This window comes from Nannospalax galili, unplaced genomic scaffold, assembly GCF_000622305.1.
Source record: "Nannospalax galili isolate Female #2095 unplaced genomic scaffold, S.galili_v1.0 scaffold332, whole genome shotgun sequence".
NCBI classification, from domain to species: Eukaryota; Metazoa; Chordata; class Mammalia; order Rodentia; family Spalacidae; genus Nannospalax; species Nannospalax galili.
In genome coordinates this window covers 2798669-2823173 of record NW_008333794.1, presented here as the reverse complement: position 1 = coordinate 2823173, position 24505 = coordinate 2798669, and the positions used below count along the sequence as shown (strand labels likewise).

The following is a 24505-nucleotide window of genomic DNA, read 5'->3' as shown; positions in this document are numbered from 1 at the left end:
CTGCACCAGGGGTGGGAAGCCTGAAGGATGTGCAGAGCCATGGGGCCCTCCAAGCCCTGGCTGCTCAGCATGTTCCTCAGGCCAGTAGTATCAGCATCTTTTGGGAGACTGTTGGAGATGCTGGCACTCCCCCCAATCTCCATCCTAGACCTGTGTTTAAACCACATCCAGTCAGGATTCCTGGGCACATTCGAGACTGTTTAATGAGAACAAAATGCCAATCTTCAGGAAAAGGCAGAGGGTGAGATACAGCATTAATTCTCACTTCCTCCCCAAACTCCACTAGCACCACTGCAGGGGAGTTATTTAACATGCCAGGGCAAGGATGAAGACAAAACAAGCGAAGGGATCCATAAGCTGCAGAAAGCTCATCCTCAAGGTGGCTCAAGGCCATTGAAAACCCATTGATGTTCCAGAACCCCAAACCCTGAGGTATGGGCAAAGCTGGAAAGCTCTGCAGCAGGCATCAAGAGAGGATGCGAGCACAGGAAGGCTAGCAGGAAGCCGCCTTGCCTTGGGTGTGCTCCTATGCACCCGGCTGCACGGTCTCAGGTACTGCCCGAGCTGACTCAGCCTGTCTTTGAGATGACCCTGTGACACATAATGCCTCACAGCCTAACAGTGAATCTGTCCCCCTTGTAATCTGCCCCTATAGGAACAGGAGACCACAAAGGTCTTTGCTGAGGTACAACTTCTCCGTCTTATGAGAGATGACTCTGTCATGTAGGCATGGCCCAGCAGTCCACATGAGCACACTGAGCTTCAACCAACTGGTTGGTGCCCTCACCAAGCACGACCCGTAGACACACAGCACAAAAGCGGTCACTATGAAGGCGCTCTGAAAGAGGGGTTGTGAAGAGACCAAAGCCATGGAATGTACTGAAATGGACACACAGTCGGTGGATGGTGACCTTGGGCAGGGAAGAGCCCTCATCAGGGAGCCAGCAGACTGTCCAGAAACTGGAAAAGCAAGCCGGGAAGGCTTAGGACACTCACAGCTCAGAAACGTAGATTTCTATCAAACAAGGAAGAAAATATAGCCACAGAACTGGGTATGGCTTATCCTCAGAGAAACAACAGTTGTGAGACATCCCTCACCTCTCTGCTGTGATGACAGAACCCAGGGCTTCCCACCCTCCCAGCTGCAGCCCCAGCCCTGCAGTGGCTTTTTGTCTGGCAGGGCTTTGGACGAGCTAGCTGCTCAATCTCTTACAATCACTCTCTTCCACTCCAGATTTGATCAAGAACTTCCAGTACTGAAATGTCTAGGCACCCGATGATAATCAGGGACTTCTTGTCTGTTCTGCTGTTTTCCAGTCTGTGCATTGGAAAGAGCATGCCTTGGGGTCACATTTTCCATTAATTAAAGCCACCTGACTGGGGTACAGCTCTGAATTCCAGCCTCTGTGGGCAAGAAGCCAAGCCAGTCATTTAAATGCTCTGGGAAGCTCATTTGTGGAAGGACTTGACTTTGTAGGAGAGAAAATTGTTTGATGCAGTCCACACTGGCTAGGAGGTCAGCTCCAAAATGACCAAGGACTAGGGCTAGGGGGCAGATATGTGGAGCCATCCTCCTTGTCTGAGGCCACAGCACCTCCCGCTGCTCAAAGCAGCCAGGAATCCAGCTTTGGCCTTGTCTAGGGAGTCTGGACAGGAAACTCAGAGCAAAGGCAAACTCTCTGTGCCTCAATTTCTTCATCTGTGAAACCCATTTTCTTTCTTTCATTTGAAAGGGGCTGGTGAATGCTGCTGCATGGTCCATAGCCAACAAATCTGAGTTATTACTCCCAGCAGTGGAGGAAATGCCAACACCAGTTAGAACAAGACCACTACATTGGATCTAACATGTTCCCTTAAGGCCTTTGTGTTCAAGGCTTGGTCTCCAGCTTGGTGCTTTTGGGAGGTGGTGGAAACTTTAAGAGGCTGGGCCTGATGAGAAGTCTTTAGGAAGTGCCCTTGCAAGATCATGTGGGACCCTGGTCTCTTCTTTTCCACTTCCCTGCCATGAGTGAATGGTTTTGCTTGCTGCCCCCACCCCTAGGCTCCCACCACACTGTGTTGCCTGAAAGCAATGTGGCCAGCTGATATGGACTGAACCTTTGTAGCTGTGAGCCCAAACAAACCTTTTATAAGCTGGTGATCTTTATTTGTAAAAGGACAGAAAGCTAACATTAAAAGACCCAATTCCCCCATCCCCCATTCCCTACCTCATAATGACTGGAAACTGGTCTAGATGAACAGAGCTGTAAGCTGGGGAGAAAGAGGAGCTTCAGCCCCCTGTCCTGGGAACCATGGACACTCCCAGTTACAGTGAGAATGAGAGTATGCAAACAAACGTAGACGTGGCTGTCCTCTTGGAGTCTCTGTGACTGTATGGTACAGAGGTGTGCACTGAACTGCTGGAATGCTCTCTGTAGATTCCCTCCAGACATTCTGTCCCTTGGGTCCCAGGAGGAAGTTCCCATTCCAGGAGGAATGCATTTGCACAAAGCTCTCAGTAGAGCAAGTGTTCAGGGAGGAGAGTCCCAGAACTTCAGTACTCCCAGACCTGGCTCCGATTCAAAGGAATTCCAAGACTTCCCCATCAGCCCACAGCCTACTTTCTGACACCCTCTTACCAGCCTACACCACCTCCATTGTGAAGGGCAACCCAGGTAGCTCCACGACAGGCATCTCCCACGAAGTTCTGCACAGCCATGTCTGCAAAAACAGGGCAAGCACGAGCCATCATTTCTTGCACTGGGTGGTTGTGGGGACCTGACCTGGCTCATGCTATTTCTCCAGACTGAAGGACAGTATGACAGTTGGCAAGTGGGGAACAGTCGGGCCAAGTCCAGAGGTAGCAGAAGCTAAGAAAGCAGAAGGAACTGATAAACCCAGTTGTTCCTGTCACCCTTCCCTATAGCCACACCCTCTGTAGGCGGTACTGATGAGCCCAGTTGTTCTTGTCACCCTTCCTTACAGCCACACCCTCTGGCATTCTATGTCCATTGGTGTCTAGCAGCAGAAAGAGCAGAATAGAAAGGCATATGGCTCTGTTGTTGGCTCAGAGATTCAGAGAGCACCTCTTCCAACCTTTAAAATACCTGGGGGTTGGGGCTGGAGAGATAGGTCAGTGGTTAAGAGCACTGGCTGCTTTTACAGAGGCTCTATATTCAGTTCCCAGCACCCAAATGGCGGCTAACAACAGTAACTCCATGTCCATGAGATTCGATGCCCTCTTCTGGCCTCTGTGGGTATTGCTCACATGGGTGCACTTACATACATGCAGGCAAAATACTCACACACATAAAATAAAAATAACTATTTTTAAACACTGGGGGCAGGGATTGTAAATGAATGACATCTCCATCACTGAAGTCAGGCTCTCATGTTGGCTGTTGGGCAGGTATTTGAGGGGCACCTACACACAGTGTGTGTGGGTGGGGTGCCCCTTTAAATGTTGTCAACAGTCCTTCAAAATTTCACTGACTGTCTCACTCAGTTCTTCACCCAGGAGGCATTCCTGTCCAACATTTTTTGAATGAGTGATATATGAAGAATCATGAGCTACAACTGAGCATGCTCAGTTGTGAGGAGTCTTCCTGTGTGAACATGAACCAGTTTCCCTAATAAGAGTCCCTGGCTTCCTTTGTTGTGGGGGAGTGCTTTGTTAGTGGCCCCACTGTGTCCTCACTGGCTGTAAGTGATTAACCATTCTTCATTATTTCATGTCTCATTTTCCTCAACTGCCTTGCTGTGGTCAGACAACCATGAAGCTGGTAACCTAGGGATCAAGACCCCTGTGGGGAAGCAGAGCCCAGCTGGTTGCCTTCAAACATTTAACATGTCCAAGGACAGGTGTGAGCTAGCCTGAGACTTGCCTTTGTGATGTCCTGGTGATGCAGGCATATGGTAGTAGCTCCTTCTGTGTCTCTTTCTCCACCCCACCCCTGGTACACAAAGAGATGGGGGAACCTTAGAATGCTTTCCTGCTCCTGGTGCTGAGCTATGAGGAGGGGGTGGAGAGCTTGCAACCCTAGAATCTGAAAAAGACAGGGAACAGCTTCTTCCCTTTGAGACAGGGTCTCTCTGTGTTACCCAGGCTGGCTTCTAACTCCTAGGATCAAGCGATGCCCTCCACTTCAGCTTCCTGATTCACTGGGACTGTAGGTGTGCACTCCCACAGCAAATAATGTTAAATAAAGACAATGCGTTGGTCTTCCTCACCTGCACAGAAGGCAGAGCCATCGTAAATATTGGAAGTCTCCCTAAAGGGGCTGTCAGTTCCACTCACATCATGGTGGTCGCGGCTCAGGACCACAGGTGCCTGTGGGTTGGGAGGATACGTTTGCCAATAGTGTCCACCAGGGATGCCCAGCTCAAGGTAGAGGATGAGGGTTAGGCCACTACAGAGGTCCTTTGGATTCCCATCACCCCTGAACAGAGACTCACTCTAAAAAGTAGCTACTGCAGCTGTTAATGGGTTCCTGTGAGCCAGGTGGTACCTATGTGCTACACCATTGTTAGAGCACAAAGCTTCACAATAACCCCATCCAGACAGTAGGACTGCTGGCTTCATAGCAAATGAAGGAGAGGCACAGAGAAGCTAAGGAGCTAGGCCTGTGCCACAGAGCTTGTAATCCAGTAAGCTGGGGTGTAAACATGTACATGCTATACCAGGTCTGGGCTCTACCCTTGGGAAGCTTGGTTCCTGAACCTTTGCAGTGAGGAAAGGGGCTGGCAGATAACTCTAGGTGTGTGAGTGTGGTTGGACACATCTGGGAAGTCTCCCCTAGTGATCTGGGAAGCAGATATCTGGACAAAGGACAAAACTCCTTGTATGATGTTGGGCACATCACACCCCCACCCCCACCCCCGCCTCTGGGCCTTGAGTACCTGGGTAAGGTAATTTCTAGGAACCTTTTTGTGCTGCTACTGTCTTTGAGGACAAAGACTTGTCAGGTGTTGAAATCCCCCACATCTTTGTGGACAGAGCTTCATCTACTCCAAAGATTTCAGGACCCTTGGGGATCCAGTGAACATAGTGGGGGGCTTTGCTGCTTCCTACCCATGTGGTGGAACGCTGCTAAGCCTGAGGGTGCAGCAGGTGGAGCTGAGGACAGGTCCACTTAGGTTACCTGTACTGTGCCCAGCTTGGTCTCATTATGAAAGTAAGTTCTCTGGAACTTTGCAAAATCAGACGGAAGGAGCTAGGCAGAAGGGCCCAGGAGTTAGCAAGCTGATGCAGGGGGAGATATGGGCACCTGCACAATCAAGTTTGGTCCTTGCTCTGGTCAGGCGGGGGGCAGTCCCCAGTGCCCACAGGGACTGCTACTTGCCTCCAGCAAGGTAGTGCTGTTCCTAGCCCCAGCTCTGCCATCTTCTTCCAAGTGCCTCAATGAAGGAGCTTGCCTTCCCAACCCTCCACAGTGGGCCCAGGGATTCCAGTGGTTCCCAAAATATAAGGATGCATTCTGCTGAGAGGTTGAGAGACCCCACAGAACTCAAGGGCCCTTCCGACTGTCCTGACCTTCCTTGAGCAGGCCATGTTGTACCCATGATGTCAGCTCTGCAATGAAACTGCCTTCTGGGACCTCTGGTTATTCAGGGCTCAGCTCACTGTCTGCCATTCAGAAGGGCCTGTTCTAACCACCCACAGCTCTTCAACTCACCACGTTCATTCATGTTCTTCCTAGGGCTCACCTCCAACTGGAAACATCTCCTGACTTACATCTACAGTTATATTGCATCAATCTCCCTTCGTTATACTGGACCATGTGCACCCTGCCCTCTGTAGTTTTCTCCACACACCACACAAAGGAGGCGCTCCACCAAGCATTGTCCAATGAATGACTGATGGAGGGAGTGACTCTCATATGCTCAGTCAGCTGCCTCCCTGCTGGTGGCCAGTCAGCCTGGATGCCAGACAGTGAGGCCTTCTCAACATCCCTCACACACACAGTGGGCTTCAGGGAAGTGCCCAACAGCCATGCCTGTTGGCTGTGCTCCCCCAATAGGGAACCGCTGCCCTTGATGCCAGTGCCACCCTGGCCTCTAACCCTGAGCCATGTGTGGGGATGGCCTCCTACACCATCACTTCACCTTCACCTCTGATTAGCATTCCAAGAACTTCAGACAGAGATGCGATCAGAAAATGGGTGGCAGAGACTGAGAGGATCAACGATTTCCTTCAAGTGCCTGGGGTTCTGTGTCTGTCACAGCTCAAAAACTGTAACTCAGAAAAGATGTGTGGCATTACTTTTGTGGATTGTGACTCATTTAATTCTCATACCCACATCTGAGGTTTCAACATGATATTCTTTTTACAGAATAGGGAAACTGAAGCCCAGAGTGGGCAGCTGACTTGCACAGATCACTTCAAAAGGGACAGTGTCAGGATTTGCATTTGGATAGGCCTGGTATCTCCTTGTCCCCATTTCCACCACCACTGTTACATATTCAGAGTTGGGGGTGCTGGGAGGATGCTAGACCTTCTGTGGTCTCTACTCTCCCAAGCAGGGCCTGGGACCCAAAGTAGCTCCTCTCAGAGCCCCTCTGCCTGTCTGCTCCACAGAGTCGCAGGCCTTCAAGGAACCCAGTTTCCCTACAAAGGTAGCCATTTGGGCCTCAACTGGGGGAGGGCAAAAGCTCCCAGGCAAGGGCTGGCCCATTATTTCTGCACTGGTCATCACTGAGGCCAGAGGCCTCTCCCAGAAGGTTGGGGAGGTGGGAAAGGGCAGGCTGGGGCACAGGCAGGAAGCCCCAGACAGGGCCTGTGTAATAAAAAAATGTGTCTATGAGTCCCCTCAAAGCACAGGCTATGTCACCTTGATCTTCCCACTGGCAATGGCCTGGTTAATGGCCATGGCAATGGCCACACGACCCCTCTGGTCTGAGTACAGGATCCTCGCCTGGGAGCCTACCACCTGCAGAGAGAAGAATGAGAAAGACTCTTACTCAGTCAAGATACATGTACACCAGGGGCTGTTAGTGTGAGGGAGATATGGGTGACATTAGGGCCATGTGACTTGGCCAACTGCAGCCTGATGGCCCATCTAGGGGGGGTCTAGAGATGCAGAACATCTCTAGAGCCTGGGGCTGTGGGCACCTCTCACATCCAGCCCACTGGACAGCCACACTGGTGGGCCGTTGCATGCCTACAAGTGGACCTCCCACAAGGTCTGGGCCACCTGATTCCTCTCTATGTCCACCACCCTTAGCATTCACCCCTGGAATAGACTCAGAGACCACCTCCCAACTCCTGTGCACTAGAAGATTACCTGTTGTAGACCCTGCTTCTGCCCCAGCCCTTTCTATATCACAACAGCACCGCTAATGTGAGACTTAATTAAGCCTGACTCATTCCACATGCTCTCTTCCCACAATTCACAGCTGGGAATGTCATGGAGGACACTGAATTCTCATCACAAACTCCATCATACAGATGAGGAAACCGAGGCCCATAGGACAGATGAGGTAACCCCCCTACAGGTTGGGAGTTGGACCCTGTGTGCTTATCTCTGTCATCCCCCACAAACCCCAGCTACTGCACCTCTGGAAGGAATTGGTGATCAGCTTCCAAAAATGAAAATGAGTTCTTAGCCCCATGGTTCTCAATCAGGACACCACTTGGCAATGGCTGCAGACATTTTGGGGGTGGTGTTGGGAGGGATGCTGCCAAACATCTCACTGTGCCCCACCCCATAGAGGTTAATCCAGCTCCCCAGGGTGTCAGTGTTTGCACACCCATGAACATGGCAGAATCAGTCACAAGAGCAGGATGTAGAAACAACACAGGTGTCCAGCAGCCAAGGAGTGGATGGGTAAAATGTGGTCTCTCCATGCAATGGAATATAACCTGCATCACTGGCATCTGTCCCTGCAGATTTAACCACCCACCAATAAAGAATTCAGGAGGGGCTGGGTAGATGGCTCAGCAGTTAAGAGCACTGGCTGCTCTTGCAGAGGACCCAGGTTCAGTTCCCAGCATCCACATGGCAGCTACAGCTGCAGTTCCAGGGAATCTGATGCAACACCATCTTCTGACCGCCACGGGCATTGCATGATATGGGTGCACTTACATACATGCGGGGAAAACACCCATACACATTAAAAGAAAACAAGAATGTTCCAGGAAAGGGGCTGGGAGATGGCTCAGAGGATAAAGCACTTGCTGCAAAAGTGTGAAGATCTCCAGCACCCTACAAGAGCAGGGCAGGCATGGCAGCCCATCCATAACCTCAGACACCTTTCCTGATCCTATACTTCTCTCTCCTTCTGGTGTGCACCTTCACCTGTGTGCTCAGCTTTGGGCCTGTGTCTGGGGAAGGCCATAGAAGCCTGCTCTAAGACATAGCACCCTGACCTCTGCTTTGCAGATGGGGGTTGAGCCACTCACCCAGGGCACTCAGCTGAGACTGTCACAGCACCTACTCTTGCTCCTGCCTCCTACAGGCTAACCTCTCCAGAGAGCTGTTTTTGGAGTAACTGGATGAAAGACAACCCTGCTCACTGTTACAGAGCACCAGGCTACTATTTTATCCTCCATCTTAAAAAATATTGGTAAATTACATATACATAACATAAAGTTGACCATTGCAATCAGCTTTTAGTGTTCTGCTTGGTGGCATAAAGTGAGTGGCTAGCCCTATCATCCAGTTCCAGGACTTTCTTCATTTTCCCAAACTGGAACTCTGTCCCCATTAAATGCTGACCCCCTCCTGGCCCTGACACACACTCTGCTTCTTCTTCCCTGCCTATTCTAGGGACCACATGTGGGCTGTACCCTACAGTGTTTGTCTTCCATGACTGACTTATTTCACTGAGCATCATGCCCTCCATGTCCACACAGGTTGGTAGTGACTGGCAGAACAGCCCTCTCTGCTGCTGCATTATAAGGGAGAGATGCTTAGTAGATCCATTCATCCACCCGTGGGCCCTTGATTTGCCCTGGTGTTTTAGCTACTGTATTGCTGCTATAACCAGGTGTGCACAAATAGGACCTTGAGACCTGCTTCCAGTTCATTAGGACTGCAGGATGGGATAATTGGATCATGTGGCTTTACACTCCTGCCAACAGTGCCCAAAGGTTCCAGGTTCTCTATGTTGCCACCCAGCTCTGGCTTTTTTTCCATCTTTTTGGAGCAAGTGGCCACCGCAGGACCACTGCCAACAGTCACACAGGGTGCAGAGTCTGTACCTCTCAGGTGTGGCACATTGATGCCAGGGTTGTGCTGAGACCCCTCTGGCTGCACCTGTCTTTGGGCATTCTCTTGAGAGCCCAGCCTTCCCCAACACTCTACAGCATGCCCTTGACCCAAGGCCGAGCTCTCACCAGCTGGTGCTTGGCAGCCTCCTGGATCCAGCGGATGTTGTCTGCATACTGCAGCCTCACAGAGGCCTTCACTGCAGGGAGAGAGGAGAGGGCTGTCACAGTCCACTGTCAGGGGCCCCTACTGCTTGCCATAGGTGCCTGGAACCCACAGGAGCCTACCCCTCAGCCCCCGTCACTAGCCTCTCCAACTTCAGGAACCAGCAGGGCTGATGATAACATGAATTAATGTATGGGTCTCTGCAGCCTACCACTGATGCATTCATTCCATCAATAAATAACTATTGAGGACCTACTGTATACCAGACACCCAGCCAGGCATAGGAACAAAAACTATGGTTGGCAATGACAACATGAGAGGGTGAAGTCTTGGGGGATAAAGACTCCCCAGGAAAGGGAAGGTGAGTCACCAATGCTGAAAATCTCTGTAGGAACAGAATTCCAAGCAGCGGGAATAGCCAGCACAAAGGCCCCGAGGTGGGAATGGCTTATCCTATCTGAGGAGGGTGAGTGGAAGTGGGCTGGCAACTGTGGTGCACAGCTGCACCTCATAGCTCAAGATCAGACCAGCAATGAGGAGTTGAGAGCAGCCAACAGAGAGAATGTTAATATACTCAAACTTGTCCTCTAAAAAGTGTATATAAAATGAGGACTGGAAAGATGGCTTAAGTGGTTAAGAGCAGAACTAGGAACTTAATGTTCTTCCAAGAAACCTGGGTTCAGTTCCCAGCACCCACATGCTGTTTAACGCCCTTCCTTAATTCCAGTTCCAGGGGATCTGATGCCCTCTTCTGGCCTCTGTGGGCACAAGGTGTGCACACAGTGTTCTTACCTACATATGGACAAAACACTCATAAAGTAAAAATAAATCATAAAACCTCAGCATCTTTCTCCACTTGGCCTGGCTCCTCTCATGTAGGTGGCCTGGCTGTCCCTCATCTGCTTCTCTAGGCCTAGAACTATATGGCCTGAACCCCTACCATAGCCCCTTGAACCTAAAGTAGGGAGCAGGGTTCAAATGTGCTCTAGGATCTTAGAGCAAGCAGCAAAGGCTGACCGACCCACATAGGGGACAGGCCATCCTGGACCTATGGGAAAATGATGAAGAAACGGGAGTAGGAACTCTGATGACTGAAGAAGTTTTCTGCCGTCCCTTTGCACTTGACCAACAACAACAAATGCATTCCAAAAGGACAGTGTGTTCTAAGAAAGGGACAGGAACATGTAGACACAGAAAGACCACAGTCACCCAACTGAAAGAGGCAGAACCAAACCTTTGCATCCATGACCCAAGATGAGCTTGGGGGCTGCTGATGCTTACAGAACCTGAGCATCAGGTGGCTGTGGACAGAGTCAGGCATGGGGGCAACGTGCTCATAAAAGGCAGCTGAAGGGAATCAGAGGCTCCAGTGGCATTCACACCAGGCAGTGCTTGAGTGCCCTACCCACCCCAGGATAAGGGACATGCAGGAGAGCAGCTGGGCCAGAGAGGCCTGCAGCTTGTCAAGGGCTGCCCAGCAGTGCCTACATAGCAAGCCCTGGCTGTGATTGTTGGTCACCTAAGTCTGCTTCAGTAACTTTGAATGTTTGTTGTTGCTTGGATATGAAATGTTCCTCAAAGGTCATGTGTTGGGGGATTAGTTGCCAGCCCATAGCATTACTGGGAGGAGATGAAACCTCTAAGAGGAGGGAGGAAATGAGGTAATTTTGGGTGGAGTCCTGACGGGAATGTTGGGACTCCAGTCCTCCTTCCACCCAGTGATCCCACCATGCTGTGCTGCCTTGCCACAGGCCCAAAGTAACAGAAAAAGTAACAGAGCCAGGTGACCCCTTCTGAAGTCTCTGAAGCCAAGAGCCCAAAGGAAACTTCTCCTTTAAAAGGAAGACTGGCTGTCTCGGGTACCTTATCTCAGTGACTGAGAGCTGACTGACTCAGTGGCTCTTTGTACCTTGCAGCCAGCAGGTGCTGAGGCAGATCTGACTACAGGGCTGGAGAGCAGAGCCTGGAGGGTAGATGGGGCTGGGCTTCTGTGCTCAGAAAGCATTCAGGAAACAGGATCTCCCTGGTTTGTCTCAAAGTGCTTGGTGTTCCCGTGCATAGTCACCTGGGCCTGACTCAGGTGAGCCCATACAAAATCTGCCTCCAGCTACTAGGTACCCTATGAAGGCAGGGGATTTAGGAGACTACCCTCTTGTGAGCACTGCCCACCCAAGTGTCACCTTGGTCTGCAATGGCCTTCTCCAGCACAGATGTGGCCAGCTGGTCTGTGGTAGCCAGGTCCTGGGGGTCCCCCGACGTGCATACCCAGCGGAAGGGCCCAAACCCCTGTGAGAATATGTCCCTGTAAGGACAAACACATCCTCAGTCAGGGTCTCCTGGGATGCTGGCACCTTCTCCCTGGGCCAGGGGGCAGCATATGGGTATACCCAGCCACATGGGAGGGACAAGAATCCAGAATGCGTTCAAAATCCTTGGCCTTTAAGCAACAGAATTCACAGAGGCCTTCCTGTCCCTCTGCCTCCTCCCTGACCTCTGCCTCCCTCTCCAGCTGTACCACTCTTCATCCGGTGACAGGAGCAGGGAGGTAAGACAAAGACAAGCTGACATTTTCTCAAACTACTCTGATAAAGACTACATGAAAACCAGCCACTTGAGGCTAAATATCAGAGAGAAAGGGGTGACTATGAGGACTCAGCCTGGGCGATGTCATGTCAGGGACCGTGACCTTTCCAGATGACCCAGTTTCTATGGCAGGTGAAATGGGGCAGAGGATGCTGTGGCCTTGTGCCTTCCAGGCTGGGTGCATCCCTCTGGTCTCTTTCCTGCTTCTCTTCCCAGGGAGAACCCAGCCACTTTGCACCCTAGCCTACCCTTGTCTCTGCCTCCACCCACACAGTGAACCTTAGAAGGCAACCTCTGCCTCTCTGGCCTCCATTCATCCCTGGCCTTCATCCTTCTCTGGCATTTGTCCCTCTCTGCCCCCCTCTGTGAACACCTGAGCTTAAGGTCCAAACTCCTCAGTTGGCCTACCACCTACCTTGGCCCTGGTTCCTTCTGGGTCCCCTGATCCTCTACTTCTCCTGGGCTGCTGACCCTCCCCAGACCTGCCCTGCACAGCCAGATGGGTATGAACACTCTGGAGCCACGGCCGCTCAGGGTGGAGCCATCATCCAATGGGCAGCTCCTTGAGAACACTGTTTAAGGCTACAGATACATGGGGTAGCAGAGTACACATGGACGTGACCTTGGATGCCTGGCCCCTTGGTTCCCTGTGTTCTCACTGAGGCCCTGCTGAAGCCCTCCATATTTTTAGTTTCTCTACATTTCCTGGCTATGTGAGGGTTTCAGCATGCAGCCCGGTGACCGCCAGTATTGGAGCCTCCTCCAATCTGAAGGCTGGATCCTAGGCTCTAAGATAGGCAGGGCTGTAACTAGGCAATCCTATGTGGGGCCACCCATTACTCACCCCATAATGTGCTGGACATAGGAGGGGTAGCGGAACTCTGTCTTGTTGGCTCCTTTCTTCTCCACGTCCGCTCCTGTGCCCAGAAACACATGCCTGCATGCACATCCTCAACCATGCAGACAGTGACTTAAACAGGGGCCCTGGGAAAGGCTAGGAAAGGAGCTGAAAGATCTTTCCTTAGGTAAAATAAGGGGAGGAAAAGCAGAATGCAGCCCTGGACTACACACTGCCATCTGTGTGATTGGGGTGTGAGGCAGACATGATGGCCTACAGACCAGGTATCTGCCACAGAAGCGCAGTCCACAGTCCCCCCCGCCCCCGGCAGGAGCCTGGGAGGAGAGCCTCGAGGAAGACTGCCCAAAGTGGACTTTAAGCTTTTTATGTTTTTCACAACACAGGGAAAAACTGAAGCCCAGAGAAGCCTGGCCACCTGGCAGGACGAGGCTCCAGAGGGAAGGCCTGGGCAGACACACATAGTGAGACCTATCAGGCACTCACTGGGTGACCTTGTAACCAAGCCATGATTATGAATAGGGAAGAGGGGAGTCCACACAGGGAGGGCCACATAGGCCCCAGGCACCACTTGCACAGACTTCCACTCAGCCTACCTGCTCTCTTTGCCTCTAAGAGGAAGGCGTTACCATAGTCCCAAAAGAAGAACTTCTCCTGGGCCAATCTGTTGATGGCCGAGACATGCCTCCTCAGGCTGCAACAAGCAGGTAGTCAGGTCCCCGAACTGTCCTCCAGCTCCCCATAGATAGTCTATGCCCCTGGAGTTGGCCTCCACCAGGCTCACTGTGGCTCCTCTGGTATTCCCTACTCAGTGCCCGACTCCTATATTTATTTAAAATTCTGGCCCCTCAAGACCCAGGTGGTGGTCCTCTAAACCAGCATTCCCCATAGGACCCTGAGGAAAAAACAGATGGACCAGACAAGGTACTGTGGGTGTCCCAGTGTTCATCCAGCACAAACTTATGCAAGAAGCTGCCCTGGGGATTTTGCAAATGCTACTTCAGTTTGTCCTGCTATTCCTAGAAATACTGTGCCCATATCCCCTCTGACCAGAGGCGGAGGCTCAGAGATGTTAGGGTCACGCTCAAGTCCACACAGCTGTCCACCTGGCAACCAGATGAACTGTCCAGGCCTGCAGCCCTTATTGCCCTGTCCTAAGCAGCCTTTTCCTGTCCCCCCTCTTACCTTTCCTGTACCAGGTGCTTGAAGGCTTCTGGGTTGGAGGCCATGAGGCTCTGGGCCTCTGAGAAGCTGAGCTGTACAGGGTAGTAGCCGCCATTGAATGGGTTGTGGCAGGATGTCTGGTCTGACCCAAGATCCACCAAGAGCTCCCCTGTGGTGTCCAGTTCATGGACCAGGCGCTCCCTGGAGTGGCATGCATGTGCTGGAGGTGAGAAGCAGCCCACATTCCCACCTATACACACTGTAGGCAGTGCCTACATTTCCCTTTGTGGAAGGCATGGTCAGGAAGGCCACATGAGCTTGGGTGGGGATGATGACCATCTCAGGAGGGACAGAGTTAAGGCTTGGAACACCGATCTTGAAAGCCCATGGTCAGGTAGAATGGGACCACCTTTGGGGTACCTAAACCACCAACGTCCACGTACCAAAGATCCACCACATTGCCATGGTAACCGAGGCTGAGCACCTCCTTCCTTTTCCGTGCCTCCCTAGAAAGACAGAAGAGAAGAACAGAAGACTCACACCGTCCTCAGCTGCCATGATGCAGCTGCCTCGTCGCCTACAGGAGCTCAATGCTTGCCAAATGTGGCAAACATAGGAGCCCATCTAGGGATTGACTGCATGAGGGTAAGTCTGAATAAGTGTGAATCAGTGTGTGAGTGAGGACATGTGTGAGGATCTGTGTCAGTGTGGGCCTGTTTGTGTTGTGGGCCTGTAGGCATGTGCCAAGGTAACGTATATCCTTTCTAATCCCAAGACAGAAGAAAGGGGAAACATAGGCCGGAATGCCGCAATTGGTTGAAGTGAGCTGCAATGACAACAGTTGTCCCAGGTGACAGATCACTGGGCCATGGATGTTTCAACCCTAATCAGGGTCTTTGTAGAACTCATTCATGTGGGAAGAGGGGCACTGAAGTTGTAGAATATACTAGTGATGACTCTGAAATCATTTGGAGAAACAGAAGTAGGCAAGAGGATGTTTATAACCCAGGCACACTGACACCTGCAATCTCAGGGCTTGGGCGGTCAGGCAGGAGAATATCAAGTTTAGAGCCTCAAGGTTGCCTGTGAGCCAGCAGGGCTCTAGGGCAAATCTCTAGGGACCCCTCCCATGACACTTCACAGTAGGGCCTTTGTGTGGCACCTGGTGTAGGGTCCACCTGTCAGGCATCAGGCACTGAACAGGCCCATGCCGAACTGCCTGTCTCCCAGCCTTTCCTCATACTTTCTCTCCTGATGCCAATGCTCAGGGTTCTGAGTCCTACACAGCCAGCTGTACCTGAGTCTTGCAATGCAGTGGTCCAAGCTGTCAGTCACCTCCATCAGCCAGCCTTGCTGATGGCGTTTTGCAAGTGCAGCTTTGTCAACCTAAGGCCATGAGACACAAGCCATCCATTATACATGGACCCTGAACATAGCACCCTCCCCGTAAGGAGGTGCTACTCCATGTACCCTGTCCTGCTTTCATGACACAGACTCCCTCCTCCCCATCAACAGATCCTTGGTTTCATTCAGGATAACATTGTTCAACCAAACTAAACATAGTACCCATCCATAATTCCATTGCTCCAAGACTGGCCGATGAGAAAAATGAAGGGGGTTCTGAGACACGAGTTTACTGCTGAAATAGATCTAACACATCTCTTCTCACTTCTTCCTGCTTTGAATGTGGATGACATGGATGGGACTGGGGCAGCAATTTTGTCTCCATGTGGGAAGCCCAGGATAATCTAGAGGTTCTGACACTGATATCACTGAGCTGCTGAACCAATGCCAGCTGTTGGCTACGTGAGAAAATAGAACTCTGTTTATGTAAACTGCTAAAGATATGTCTTCTGTTACCTGCAGCCCAACACAGTCCTATCAAGTGCAGAGATATACAACATGGGCATTGTCAAGTCAAATTGTGAACTGTGTCCCCAGGCTTATCTCAAAGCTCCTTCCTTCCTCTACCTCCTACTTCTGAACTTCCTGTCCTTGGCATCTCCCACACAGGTGTAAGAGCCATAGGGAAAGCCTCCTGTGCACACTCTGCTGAGGAGATACCTGTCTGCCTCTTTCATCCGACTCTGAGCTGCTCAAGCTGGGGACAGGGGGCGGGGGCGGGGGCGGGTCTATAATGAATTCACGCACATTCATTCTCTCTCATCTAGGTCCCTCATCTTGTGGGATGCAGGAAGCAATGTCTATAAACACACTGTTCCAGCTTCAGGGCCAGAAGTCAGCAGGCACGGAGCAAGAAGGGTGGTGGGTACTGTGCAAGCAGGGTGCATGTGTCGCCATGGAGACCCTCCCAATGAAGTTGAGCAAGGCTTTGTGGAGGACGTGAGGGAGGGTAGGAGGCTGGTAAGGGAAGAAGAGGCATGAGGGGGATGTGGTATGAGCAATTATGGAAGAAAGGAAAGAAGGAGAAAAAGGACCAAGAGGGAGGAAGGATGGGGAGGAAGGGAGGAGCACAGGAAGGAAGGGAGATGGACAGATGGAGGGAAGGAGGAAGGAAGGGAGACAGGGAGTCAGGGAGCGGAGGAGTGACTGGCAGAGGCTCCCTGGCTCACCTCTGCTATCACCCCGATGCACCCAACAATGGCTGCAGCCTTGGCTTGAGCCCCACTCATCCCACCAAGTCCAGAGGTGACGAAGACTTTCCCTGCCAAGTTCTCAACGCCCAGGTACCGCCGGCCAGCATTCAGCACAGTGAGCTGTGGGTGAGAGAAGCAGGGTGCTCACCCTCCACCCTAGCACATCCATGCACAGAGACCCACCACTTCCCATTGCACCCATCTCTCACCACTGTGCCATGGACAATTCCCTGGGGACCAATGTAGCAGTAGCTGCCTGCTGTCATCTGGCCGTACCTGAGCAAAGAGGACAAGGGCAGCAGAGCCTGAGCCTGGTGCCAGGCATGTCTTTCCCATCACTGAGGAGCTTTAGAGTGAGCCTTTAACCACTCTCAGAGGTGCGCCTACATTCTCTTTTGTTAAGACAAATGGATGGAACCAAAGATCGTTATTAAATTTGTGTGTGTGTGTGATAGCGAGAGAGAGAGAGAGAGAGAGAGAGAGAGAGAGAGAGAGAGAGAGAGAGAAATAGACTGTGAAGAGGAAGAAGAGCAATGAGGGGGGAAACAGGAGAGGATGCTGGAATATGTGTGTCATGAAAGCAGAAGAGGGGACAATTTAGGGGAGAAAAGGACCAACAAGAAGGGGAGAGAGGAATGAGGGGTTATGGGGAGGGCAAATAAGAACTGAATGTGCATGAAAATACCTCAGTGAAGCCTCCTTCTCTGTGTGCTAACCAAAATATTTTAAAAATTAAAGTCAAATAAAATAAAAATAAAGTCAAATGACATAATATGCCACAGGCCCCTCCTCTTTCTGGCCCCTACTGCCTTCAAAATGTTTTGTGTACAGATATTCTTCTCCTAAAACCTGTCCTATTAATGGCTTAAAAAATCATTTTGGGGGCTCTTGGGCCAGGCAGTGTAAGGATGATAATGGCCTAGCATGGCCACGTTACATGCCGGTGTTCATGCAGCCACATACAGGGGTCATGTCTGAAATTGCTCGTAATAAAAGCTTTGGAAAAGATGGAATCCAAAATCATGTTTGTTTGGTTACACATTCTGAAAATGGTAACTATTTATAAAAAATTACAGCAGTGGGGTGTGCAAAAATGAAAAGTCTTCCACAGTCTGGTCTGTTTCATCTAATCAGATTTAACACTGCCATATTGTTTTATCCTGAAACATGGCTGACTAGGGCAGATGCTGCAACAGTGAGGTGAAATTTCAACTTACATGGTTACACCCAAGGCGAACAGTTTCTCATACTCTGTCCTGGAGGAATAGTTGGGAATGACCTGGAAAAGAGGGAAGAAGCATGTGGGGGCTGAGGTCTTACCCACAGCACCCATTTTTGCAAGTCCAGCCCTTGGTAGGCTCTATGCCTTCTGCCTCAGACTTACCATTCCATTGGTAATGACCAGCCTCGGGGCTGCAGGGCTGCTAGGGAAGAGACCTAGTGGGTGTCCACTGTACATGACCAGAGTCTGTTCCTCAGTCATCTTCGACAGGTAAGACATGGTCAGCCAGAACTGGAGGGAGAGAACACGTGCAGGACTCTGTAAGTGTGAACTGACACCCCATAGGGCCCCCCCAAGCCATACCCAGATCTAGGGATTCCTGCAGGTCCCAGCAGTCCAGTCTTGTCTCTCCAGATCCCCTTTATTCTCCGGGGACTCCTGCTACCTCCCATAATGCCACCCCTGTCTCTTCTTATAAGAAGCACTCCCAGGTAGCCACTAGTTCAGGAGAGGCAGGCATCAGGCAAAGTTGTGGATCACTGAGCTCTCTCCAGGCCACTGTACCTGAGCCCAGTTGCTGAACACCTGCCCATTGCCTCCATAAGTCACCAGCTCCTGTGGAAACTGAAGACATGATGTTGTGAGCGATAGGGCTGTGGACAGGGGGAAGCAAGGCCCTGCTCTCAGCTGTGCTCAAAGGTGTGAGGGCAAGGGAAGCTCCTGAAGTATGCCAGCCATGTGGGCTACTGAGCATGTCTGTCTGTATAACATACATCCTTGATCCAAGATTCAGTCTGAAAGGAGGAATATGAGGTATCCTACTGGGGAGGTGGGCACGAAGCCCCACCCCTAGCTGAGGAGCTATTGGCAACTGATAGGAGGAGAGAGAGTTTTCTTTAAGGCACCTGGTAGGCTGACCACTTTGCAGTGGATGGCCACACACCCAGGAGTGTATGGACTGCACAAATTGGATTTGATGGGTTAAAAAAATGAGGACACAAAGTTGGGTGGATAGGTAATGGGGGGGGATCTGGGAGGAGTTGGGAGAAGGGAGTGAATATGATCAAAATACATTGTATGAAACTCTCAAATAATTAGTAATAAAGGAAAAACAAATAATAATGTTGAGCTATATCAGGATAAAATATTGCTAAATCTGTGACTAAGAAAGCTTAAAATCACAGGTATATTTATATTATTTATATATTATGCACTATTGCATATTATTATAGGATTTTTATGTTATATTTGTATTTATTTCCTGCTTTTGATGTTGTCCTGCGGTTAACAGACAGTGGAACTGTTGGAGAGAAGCAGGAGAAGGGTTCAGGTACTGCCTTGTGCTAGCTCTGTGACTGCATTCAAGGCTATAGCATTACTTAAGGATTTCATGGCACATTTCTCTTAACTGTGCTAGCCTCAGTTTCCCCCATTACCTGGGCCACAGCAGGGTCCAGGTTGTTCATGATCATATGCATGATGGCTGCGGCTGCTTGTGTCTGGCATGGGTACTGATGGATTGGGTAGGCCCTGAAAAAGTAAGTCCAGCAGCTGGTGTGACAAGGGAGCCCCCAGACCTCATATCCTGCTAAGGCGCGACATCTGCTCTGGCCCAGTTGGCAGTGTCCATGCAGGTGTGGGTAGTAACACCAGGCACCAGGAGCACCCCTCAGGAGCTTCAGTACAGAAGGAGGCAGGCGCTGGAGCCACCAGCTGATAGGTGACTTGAGTTCCCACATGCCCACTCCAACCACTGTATTCCCTTACTTCATATACAAGAGGAAACTGACTACAAAGAGAGCTGGTGGATACTTTCTAGAATCCTCTACCTTTGAGTAGGTTAGTGATCTGTTCTTTCATTTACTTATCAAGTACTCCTGGGTGCCAATCCATGGCAGGTGCCAACATGTCCAGAGGAAAACAAGGGCAGTGACTCCTGCCTCATGGGGAGGTAAGAACCCCTGGGATTATGTAGAACAAGTCTGGGCCTTTGGTATGTTCAGAAAAATGGTTCTCTGTAAAATAGGCTGCAACACCAAAATTACAAATTCTTAGCCTTGGCCTAGAGCTGCTGGACCAGAAGCCCAGGGTGAGGCCCATATTGGCATCCTCACAATTTCCTATGATGCTGTGCATGCCACAGTGTGAGAATTCTAATGGAGAAGGTAACAGATGTGAAGTCACTGATTGTCACACACCCCCAGCTCTCCTCACCCTCCTGAGAGTCAAAGACATCATGTTTCAGGGGGACTTTGTACAGGATTCAGCTCCAGACTCACACAGGAATGACTACAGGACAGGGCTATTGACCAGAAATCTATCTGATAAGGAACCTATAGTGGTATGAATGAAAAATGTCTCCCACAGGCTCAAGTATTTGAATACTTGGTATATGGGCCCAGTCACTTGTGAAATCTTTAGGCGGTATGGCCTTGATGAAGGAAGTATGTCTCGGGGGAGGGCTCCTGAGGGTTCATAGCTTTGCTCCACTTGCTGTTTCTCTCTGCTTCCTGCCAGTGATTGAAGATGTGAGCACTCAGCTTTCCATTCTGGTCTCCTCTCCCACCATGATGAATTCTGATTCCTTTGGAACTATAAGCCCAATCAGCTCTTCCTTCTATAAGTGGAACCCCTGGAATCATTTAGAACAAGTCTAAAGTGCTCACCTCATCTCAATGCTGGGGCAGAACCGGTACATGTAGATGTGCCCGAACTGTCGAAGCTCCTGGGCAAATTCTGGGGCCAACAACTTCTGGACATCTGGTGGGAAGTAGCGCAGGGCATTCCTGAGTGCCAGCTGGGAAGGAGATGGGTTGTGGGTCCCAGGCCACTCTGAGGCCTCAATGTGGTCCATCCTCCCTCTCACCGGGATTGCCTCTGCTTCACTCAGACACCCATTGAATCACTCTGAGAACACCTCTTTGTCTTTGGAGGGGCCAGACTACTGCTGGGCAGGCAGGGGTCGAAGACTCAGTGGAGGACAGCAGACACCTTTGCAAACCCAGAGAGGTGCCCAAGGTGCTACCTCAGGTGGGAAGCCTTGGGCAATACACACTGCACATCTGATGTAGTAGCCTCAGTAATGCACCTACCATGTCCACATTCGAGTCCCCAGAACCTGTATGTTGCCTTACAACATGCAAAGGGGATGTTGTACAAATGACTCAGTTAATCTTGAGACAGGAAGCCACCACGGACTATCCAAGTGCAACTCTCATAATCACAAAGGTCCTTGTAAGAGGGGAGGGCCAGTGTCAGAGGAGGACTAAACTGCATATCAGAGTGATAAGATATATATTTGAGGATTCAGTGTTGCTAGAGATGTGTTGTCTGTAGAGAGGGTTTGCCCTGTGTGCCCTGCCTCCCCTACTTCATTGTCCTTGCCTTAGAGTAGGCATGATTATAGAAGCCACATCCTAGGTACTAATGACATGGTTAGAATGGTGTCAGGCACATCTATGGGATGTGAGAGCCCATACTGTCACCTCCCATACTCATGGTTCTGCCCTGTACTTCCTGGGGTCTCTACAGAAATGCTTACACAATCCAGGCATTGTGGAGACGAGGCATGAAGCCATCCTGCCCTTACTCATCTCCATGGTCACACTGCCCATCCGATGATGCTCACTCACACTGGCTTTGGCACTCTGGGTCTTCTCCAGTCACAGGCCTGATTCAGCCGTGCTCCCAGCTCTGCCTGTGTGGGGTCTCCTCCACTCCCACATTTTGGAAGACCTGTCTCTACTGCTTCCCTAGTCCCCAAATGGCCATCCTTCCCCATCTAAGAACCTTGTCCAACCTGACACAACCACTTCCTCCAAGAATCCTCCTAGGTCTCTTGTAGGGTGTGGGATTGGGTCCCTAGCAAAGACTCTTGTCTGTGCACTCAACAAGCAGGTGCTGGTGTCACTTGAGATCTAGAAATCAAGTTCAGGATGGTGTGTTGATAGAGATAGGTGTGCAGACCCATACAGGGAAGGGCTCCGCTGCAGTATCTGATGCCCAGCACAGCCATGTGAGTGAGGCAGAATTTGGGGGAAAGGTCATTGAGAAAAATTGCACACAGAGGAGGGGGTGTATAGGATGCTGGGGCGTTTTTAACAAAGGAACTACTCATGTTGTGAGATAGACCATGAAAGTTGAATTAGCCTGTGCTGAAAGTACAGACTAAAGCATAACAGCTTTCTCTCTTCAGTTAGAGTGAAGCCTTCAGTCTGTCCAAATAATGAAAGGATGGAATGGTACACAGCGGCTGAAAGAACGGGAACTCGAACAGCTACAAGGAACCATCTGGAAAACCCCTAAAGTACACTTTCACTGGCTGTCTGAAGAACACAAAGAGAGGGCCTGGGTATCTTACAAGAGTATGGCTGTTCTGGAAGGACGTGTCAAAAAAAGTAGCCACAGTGAATTGTATGTTAACCACAAAACTTACACTTTGAAATGTTTAAAATTATTTTTATTGTGTATGAGTGTATTGACTGCATGTATGTAAGTGCAATGCCTGTGGAGGTCAGAAGAGGGCGTTGGATTCTCCTGCAACTGGAGTCACATGGTTGTTAGGAGCCTGTGGGTGCTGGGAGTTAAACCCAAGTCCTCTGCAAGAGCAATTGGTGCTCTTAACCACTGAGCCATCACTCCAGCCCAAAACTTAAACTTTTATAATATTCTACTTGGTTATCTTATAAAACTACCTTTAAAATTTGTCAAAAGTCAAAGAAATATACTTAAAAAACTAAAGTGGAGCTGGGGAGCTGGCATGGTTGGCAAAGTGCTTGCCCTACAAGCCCGAGGACCCAAGTTTGGATCCCCAGAAGCCATGTAAAAAGCTGGGCAGAGTGGCATGTACCTATAATCCCAGTGCCAGGGAGGTGGAGACAGAAGGAACCCTGGAGCTCACTGCCAGCCAGCCATGCTCAGTCTCTTATTTTTGTCTCAAAAAATAAGGTGGAGAGTGACTGAAGAAAACACCCAACATTGACCTCTGGCCTCCTCACACACATGGGCACACATACCTGTATACATGTGCACAGATGAATACACACACACACACACACACACACACACACACACACACACACACAAAGCAAGTCAATGAAAAAGGGAGATGTGTTTCCAGTGAAGCTGTCACTGGGTTTGGGGAGTTGGTTCCCAGAAGCAAGACTTGGCCCCTTCCCAGCTCAAACTCCCAGTCTGTGAGTTCTCCCTCCTCTAAGGGTGCTGCGTCCTTCAAGCAAATGGTGACAAACATGAGGGACACCTAGGTGGCCTGCCCTCCTGCCACTGAAAAACACCACAGGGGATGGTCACCACCATACAGCCACAAGGATGTAACCAGAAATCCTCAGGTGTCTGCAGCTGTCTGCAGGCCTTCCCATCCCTTATGGCTGAAGGTTAAGGTACTGGTGCCCAGCTGAGAGTGACCAAAGGGAGGAAATATTAGCCACCACAAGGACACCAGCTCAGCAGAGGCAGATGGGCCAAGTGAGAAGGCAGGCTGCCCCACCCCCACCACCCTGCCTGTCCTCCCTTCTTGCAGTGCCCGTTCCTTGCCTGGCAATACCCCACCCCCAGTTCCTCCCTCTGCTGCCCTTCTTCTGGTGGTAGTCCACCAGTCTCCCACCCTAGCACCTCTAAGCATGCCCCTGCCTGTGGCCAGCTGGGAGAAACTTAAGGGCAGTCTTCCTTGGCATCCCTCTCTATGGGACATGGGGCTGGGACTCCATCAACCTTCCTACTTCCATGTATTTTTCAGAAAGGCTGTCCTACCAGCCTTGGCCTGGCAAATTGTGGAATTCCAGGGCTCCTTGCCTTTTGGGTAAAAGGATCCACTAGGTGAAGGGCTACCTGGACTGTCAACTCTCTCCAGCACTGTCATACCTTCCATGACTGGTGGGGGCTGCATAACCTTGGTCACTGGAAGGTTTAGGGGAGGTACAAAGAAAAACTGCTGCAAGAGGATGAGTCACTCACGTGGGGCTGGGCAAGGTTCACATGAAGCCACTGCAATGGAGCCACTTCACACCCCGCCTCTTTCTCCTCCCCACTAGAGGTGACCACAGTGCCACCACATACTGTTTAGGTGACCTTGAGCCCCAGTGCTCTCATCTGTAAATGGGGATTCTAATTCCAAGCCCAAGGTTCTCCAGGGTGACCTCACCTAAAGAACATCAGGTGACAGAGTCTGACACATGTCCCCTTCCCCAGGAGCTGCTGGAGGCAGGGTGGGCAGCTGAGGTGTGGCAGGAAGGAGGGGCACCCACCCACCTGAAAGGCACCAAAGGGCTCCAGAGAACCTGGAGGACTGGGTGGGAGTTGTTACCTGCTCCTCTTCAGGGCTGAGGCTGGGGTTCCTGACTGGAGCATGGGGCACTCCAGCCCAGCGTCCCCGGTTCTCGGGGAGCGGTCGTAGGGGCAGGCCGGAGCACAGCACCTGGAGGCTCGACATGTTTGCAGAGAGGCCAGTGTGAGGTGACTGAGCTATCAGGGGCCAGCAGAGCAGGGACTGGCAGCCTCAGGTCCACCTCTTCTAGGCCCTCATTGGGCCCAGGGCAGGGCCTAAGGGGCAGGTCTTTTTGGTCACCAGATGATAGGCCAGCTCCCTGAGTGCTGCTTGAAGAGGGGAGGGAGGCCCTTCCAATCCAGACTCAGGCTAGATGAACATGAGTCTGGGTACTGGTGGGCTTTGAGGCTGGGATTTGCTCAGGCAGTCTTGGCACATGTCACACAG

General features: G+C 51.0%; 1 protein-coding gene across 4 annotated transcripts in view; it reads right to left on the bottom strand.

Annotated features, from left to right (window-relative positions):
* Uroc1 (urocanate hydratase 1) overlaps positions 1 to 24258 on the bottom strand; it is a 30078-nt gene extending 5820 nt beyond the window's left edge. The window contains exons 1-20 of one of the 4 annotated variants that reach the window (XM_029561333.1): positions 24098 to 24258; positions 20442 to 20572; positions 19212 to 19305; positions 18340 to 18399; positions 17938 to 18066; positions 17771 to 17832; positions 16763 to 16829; positions 16530 to 16673; positions 15254 to 15342; positions 14400 to 14462; positions 13978 to 14157; positions 13389 to 13486; positions 12781 to 12853; positions 11534 to 11655; positions 9317 to 9387; positions 6810 to 6908; positions 4210 to 4309; positions 2619 to 2700; positions 2208 to 2250; positions 1163 to 1318 (exon numbers count right to left, since the gene is read on the bottom strand). In XM_029561333.1, coding sequence (XP_029417193.1) covers positions 1241 to 1318; positions 2208 to 2250; positions 2619 to 2700; positions 4210 to 4309; positions 6810 to 6908; positions 9317 to 9387; positions 11534 to 11655; positions 12781 to 12853; positions 13389 to 13486; positions 13978 to 14157; positions 14400 to 14462; positions 15254 to 15342; positions 16530 to 16673; positions 16763 to 16829; positions 17771 to 17832; positions 17938 to 18066; positions 18340 to 18399; positions 19212 to 19305; positions 20442 to 20572; positions 24098 to 24223 — 1911 coding nt within the window. In that variant the 5' untranslated portion in view covers positions 24224 to 24258 and the 3' untranslated portion in view covers positions 1163 to 1240. Of the gene's footprint in view, positions 1 to 1162; positions 1319 to 2207; positions 2251 to 2618; positions 2701 to 4209; positions 4310 to 6809; positions 6909 to 9316; positions 9388 to 11533; positions 11656 to 12780; positions 12854 to 13388; positions 13487 to 13977; positions 14158 to 14399; positions 14463 to 15253; positions 15343 to 16529; positions 16674 to 16762; positions 16830 to 17770; positions 17833 to 17937; positions 18067 to 18339; positions 18400 to 19211; positions 19306 to 20441; positions 20573 to 24097 lie in introns of those variants that run through there. The other 3 variants (XM_029561332.1, XM_008828601.2, XM_029561334.1) reach the window with 3 other exon arrangements.
* Between the last annotated feature and the right edge of the window lie 247 nt (positions 24259 to 24505).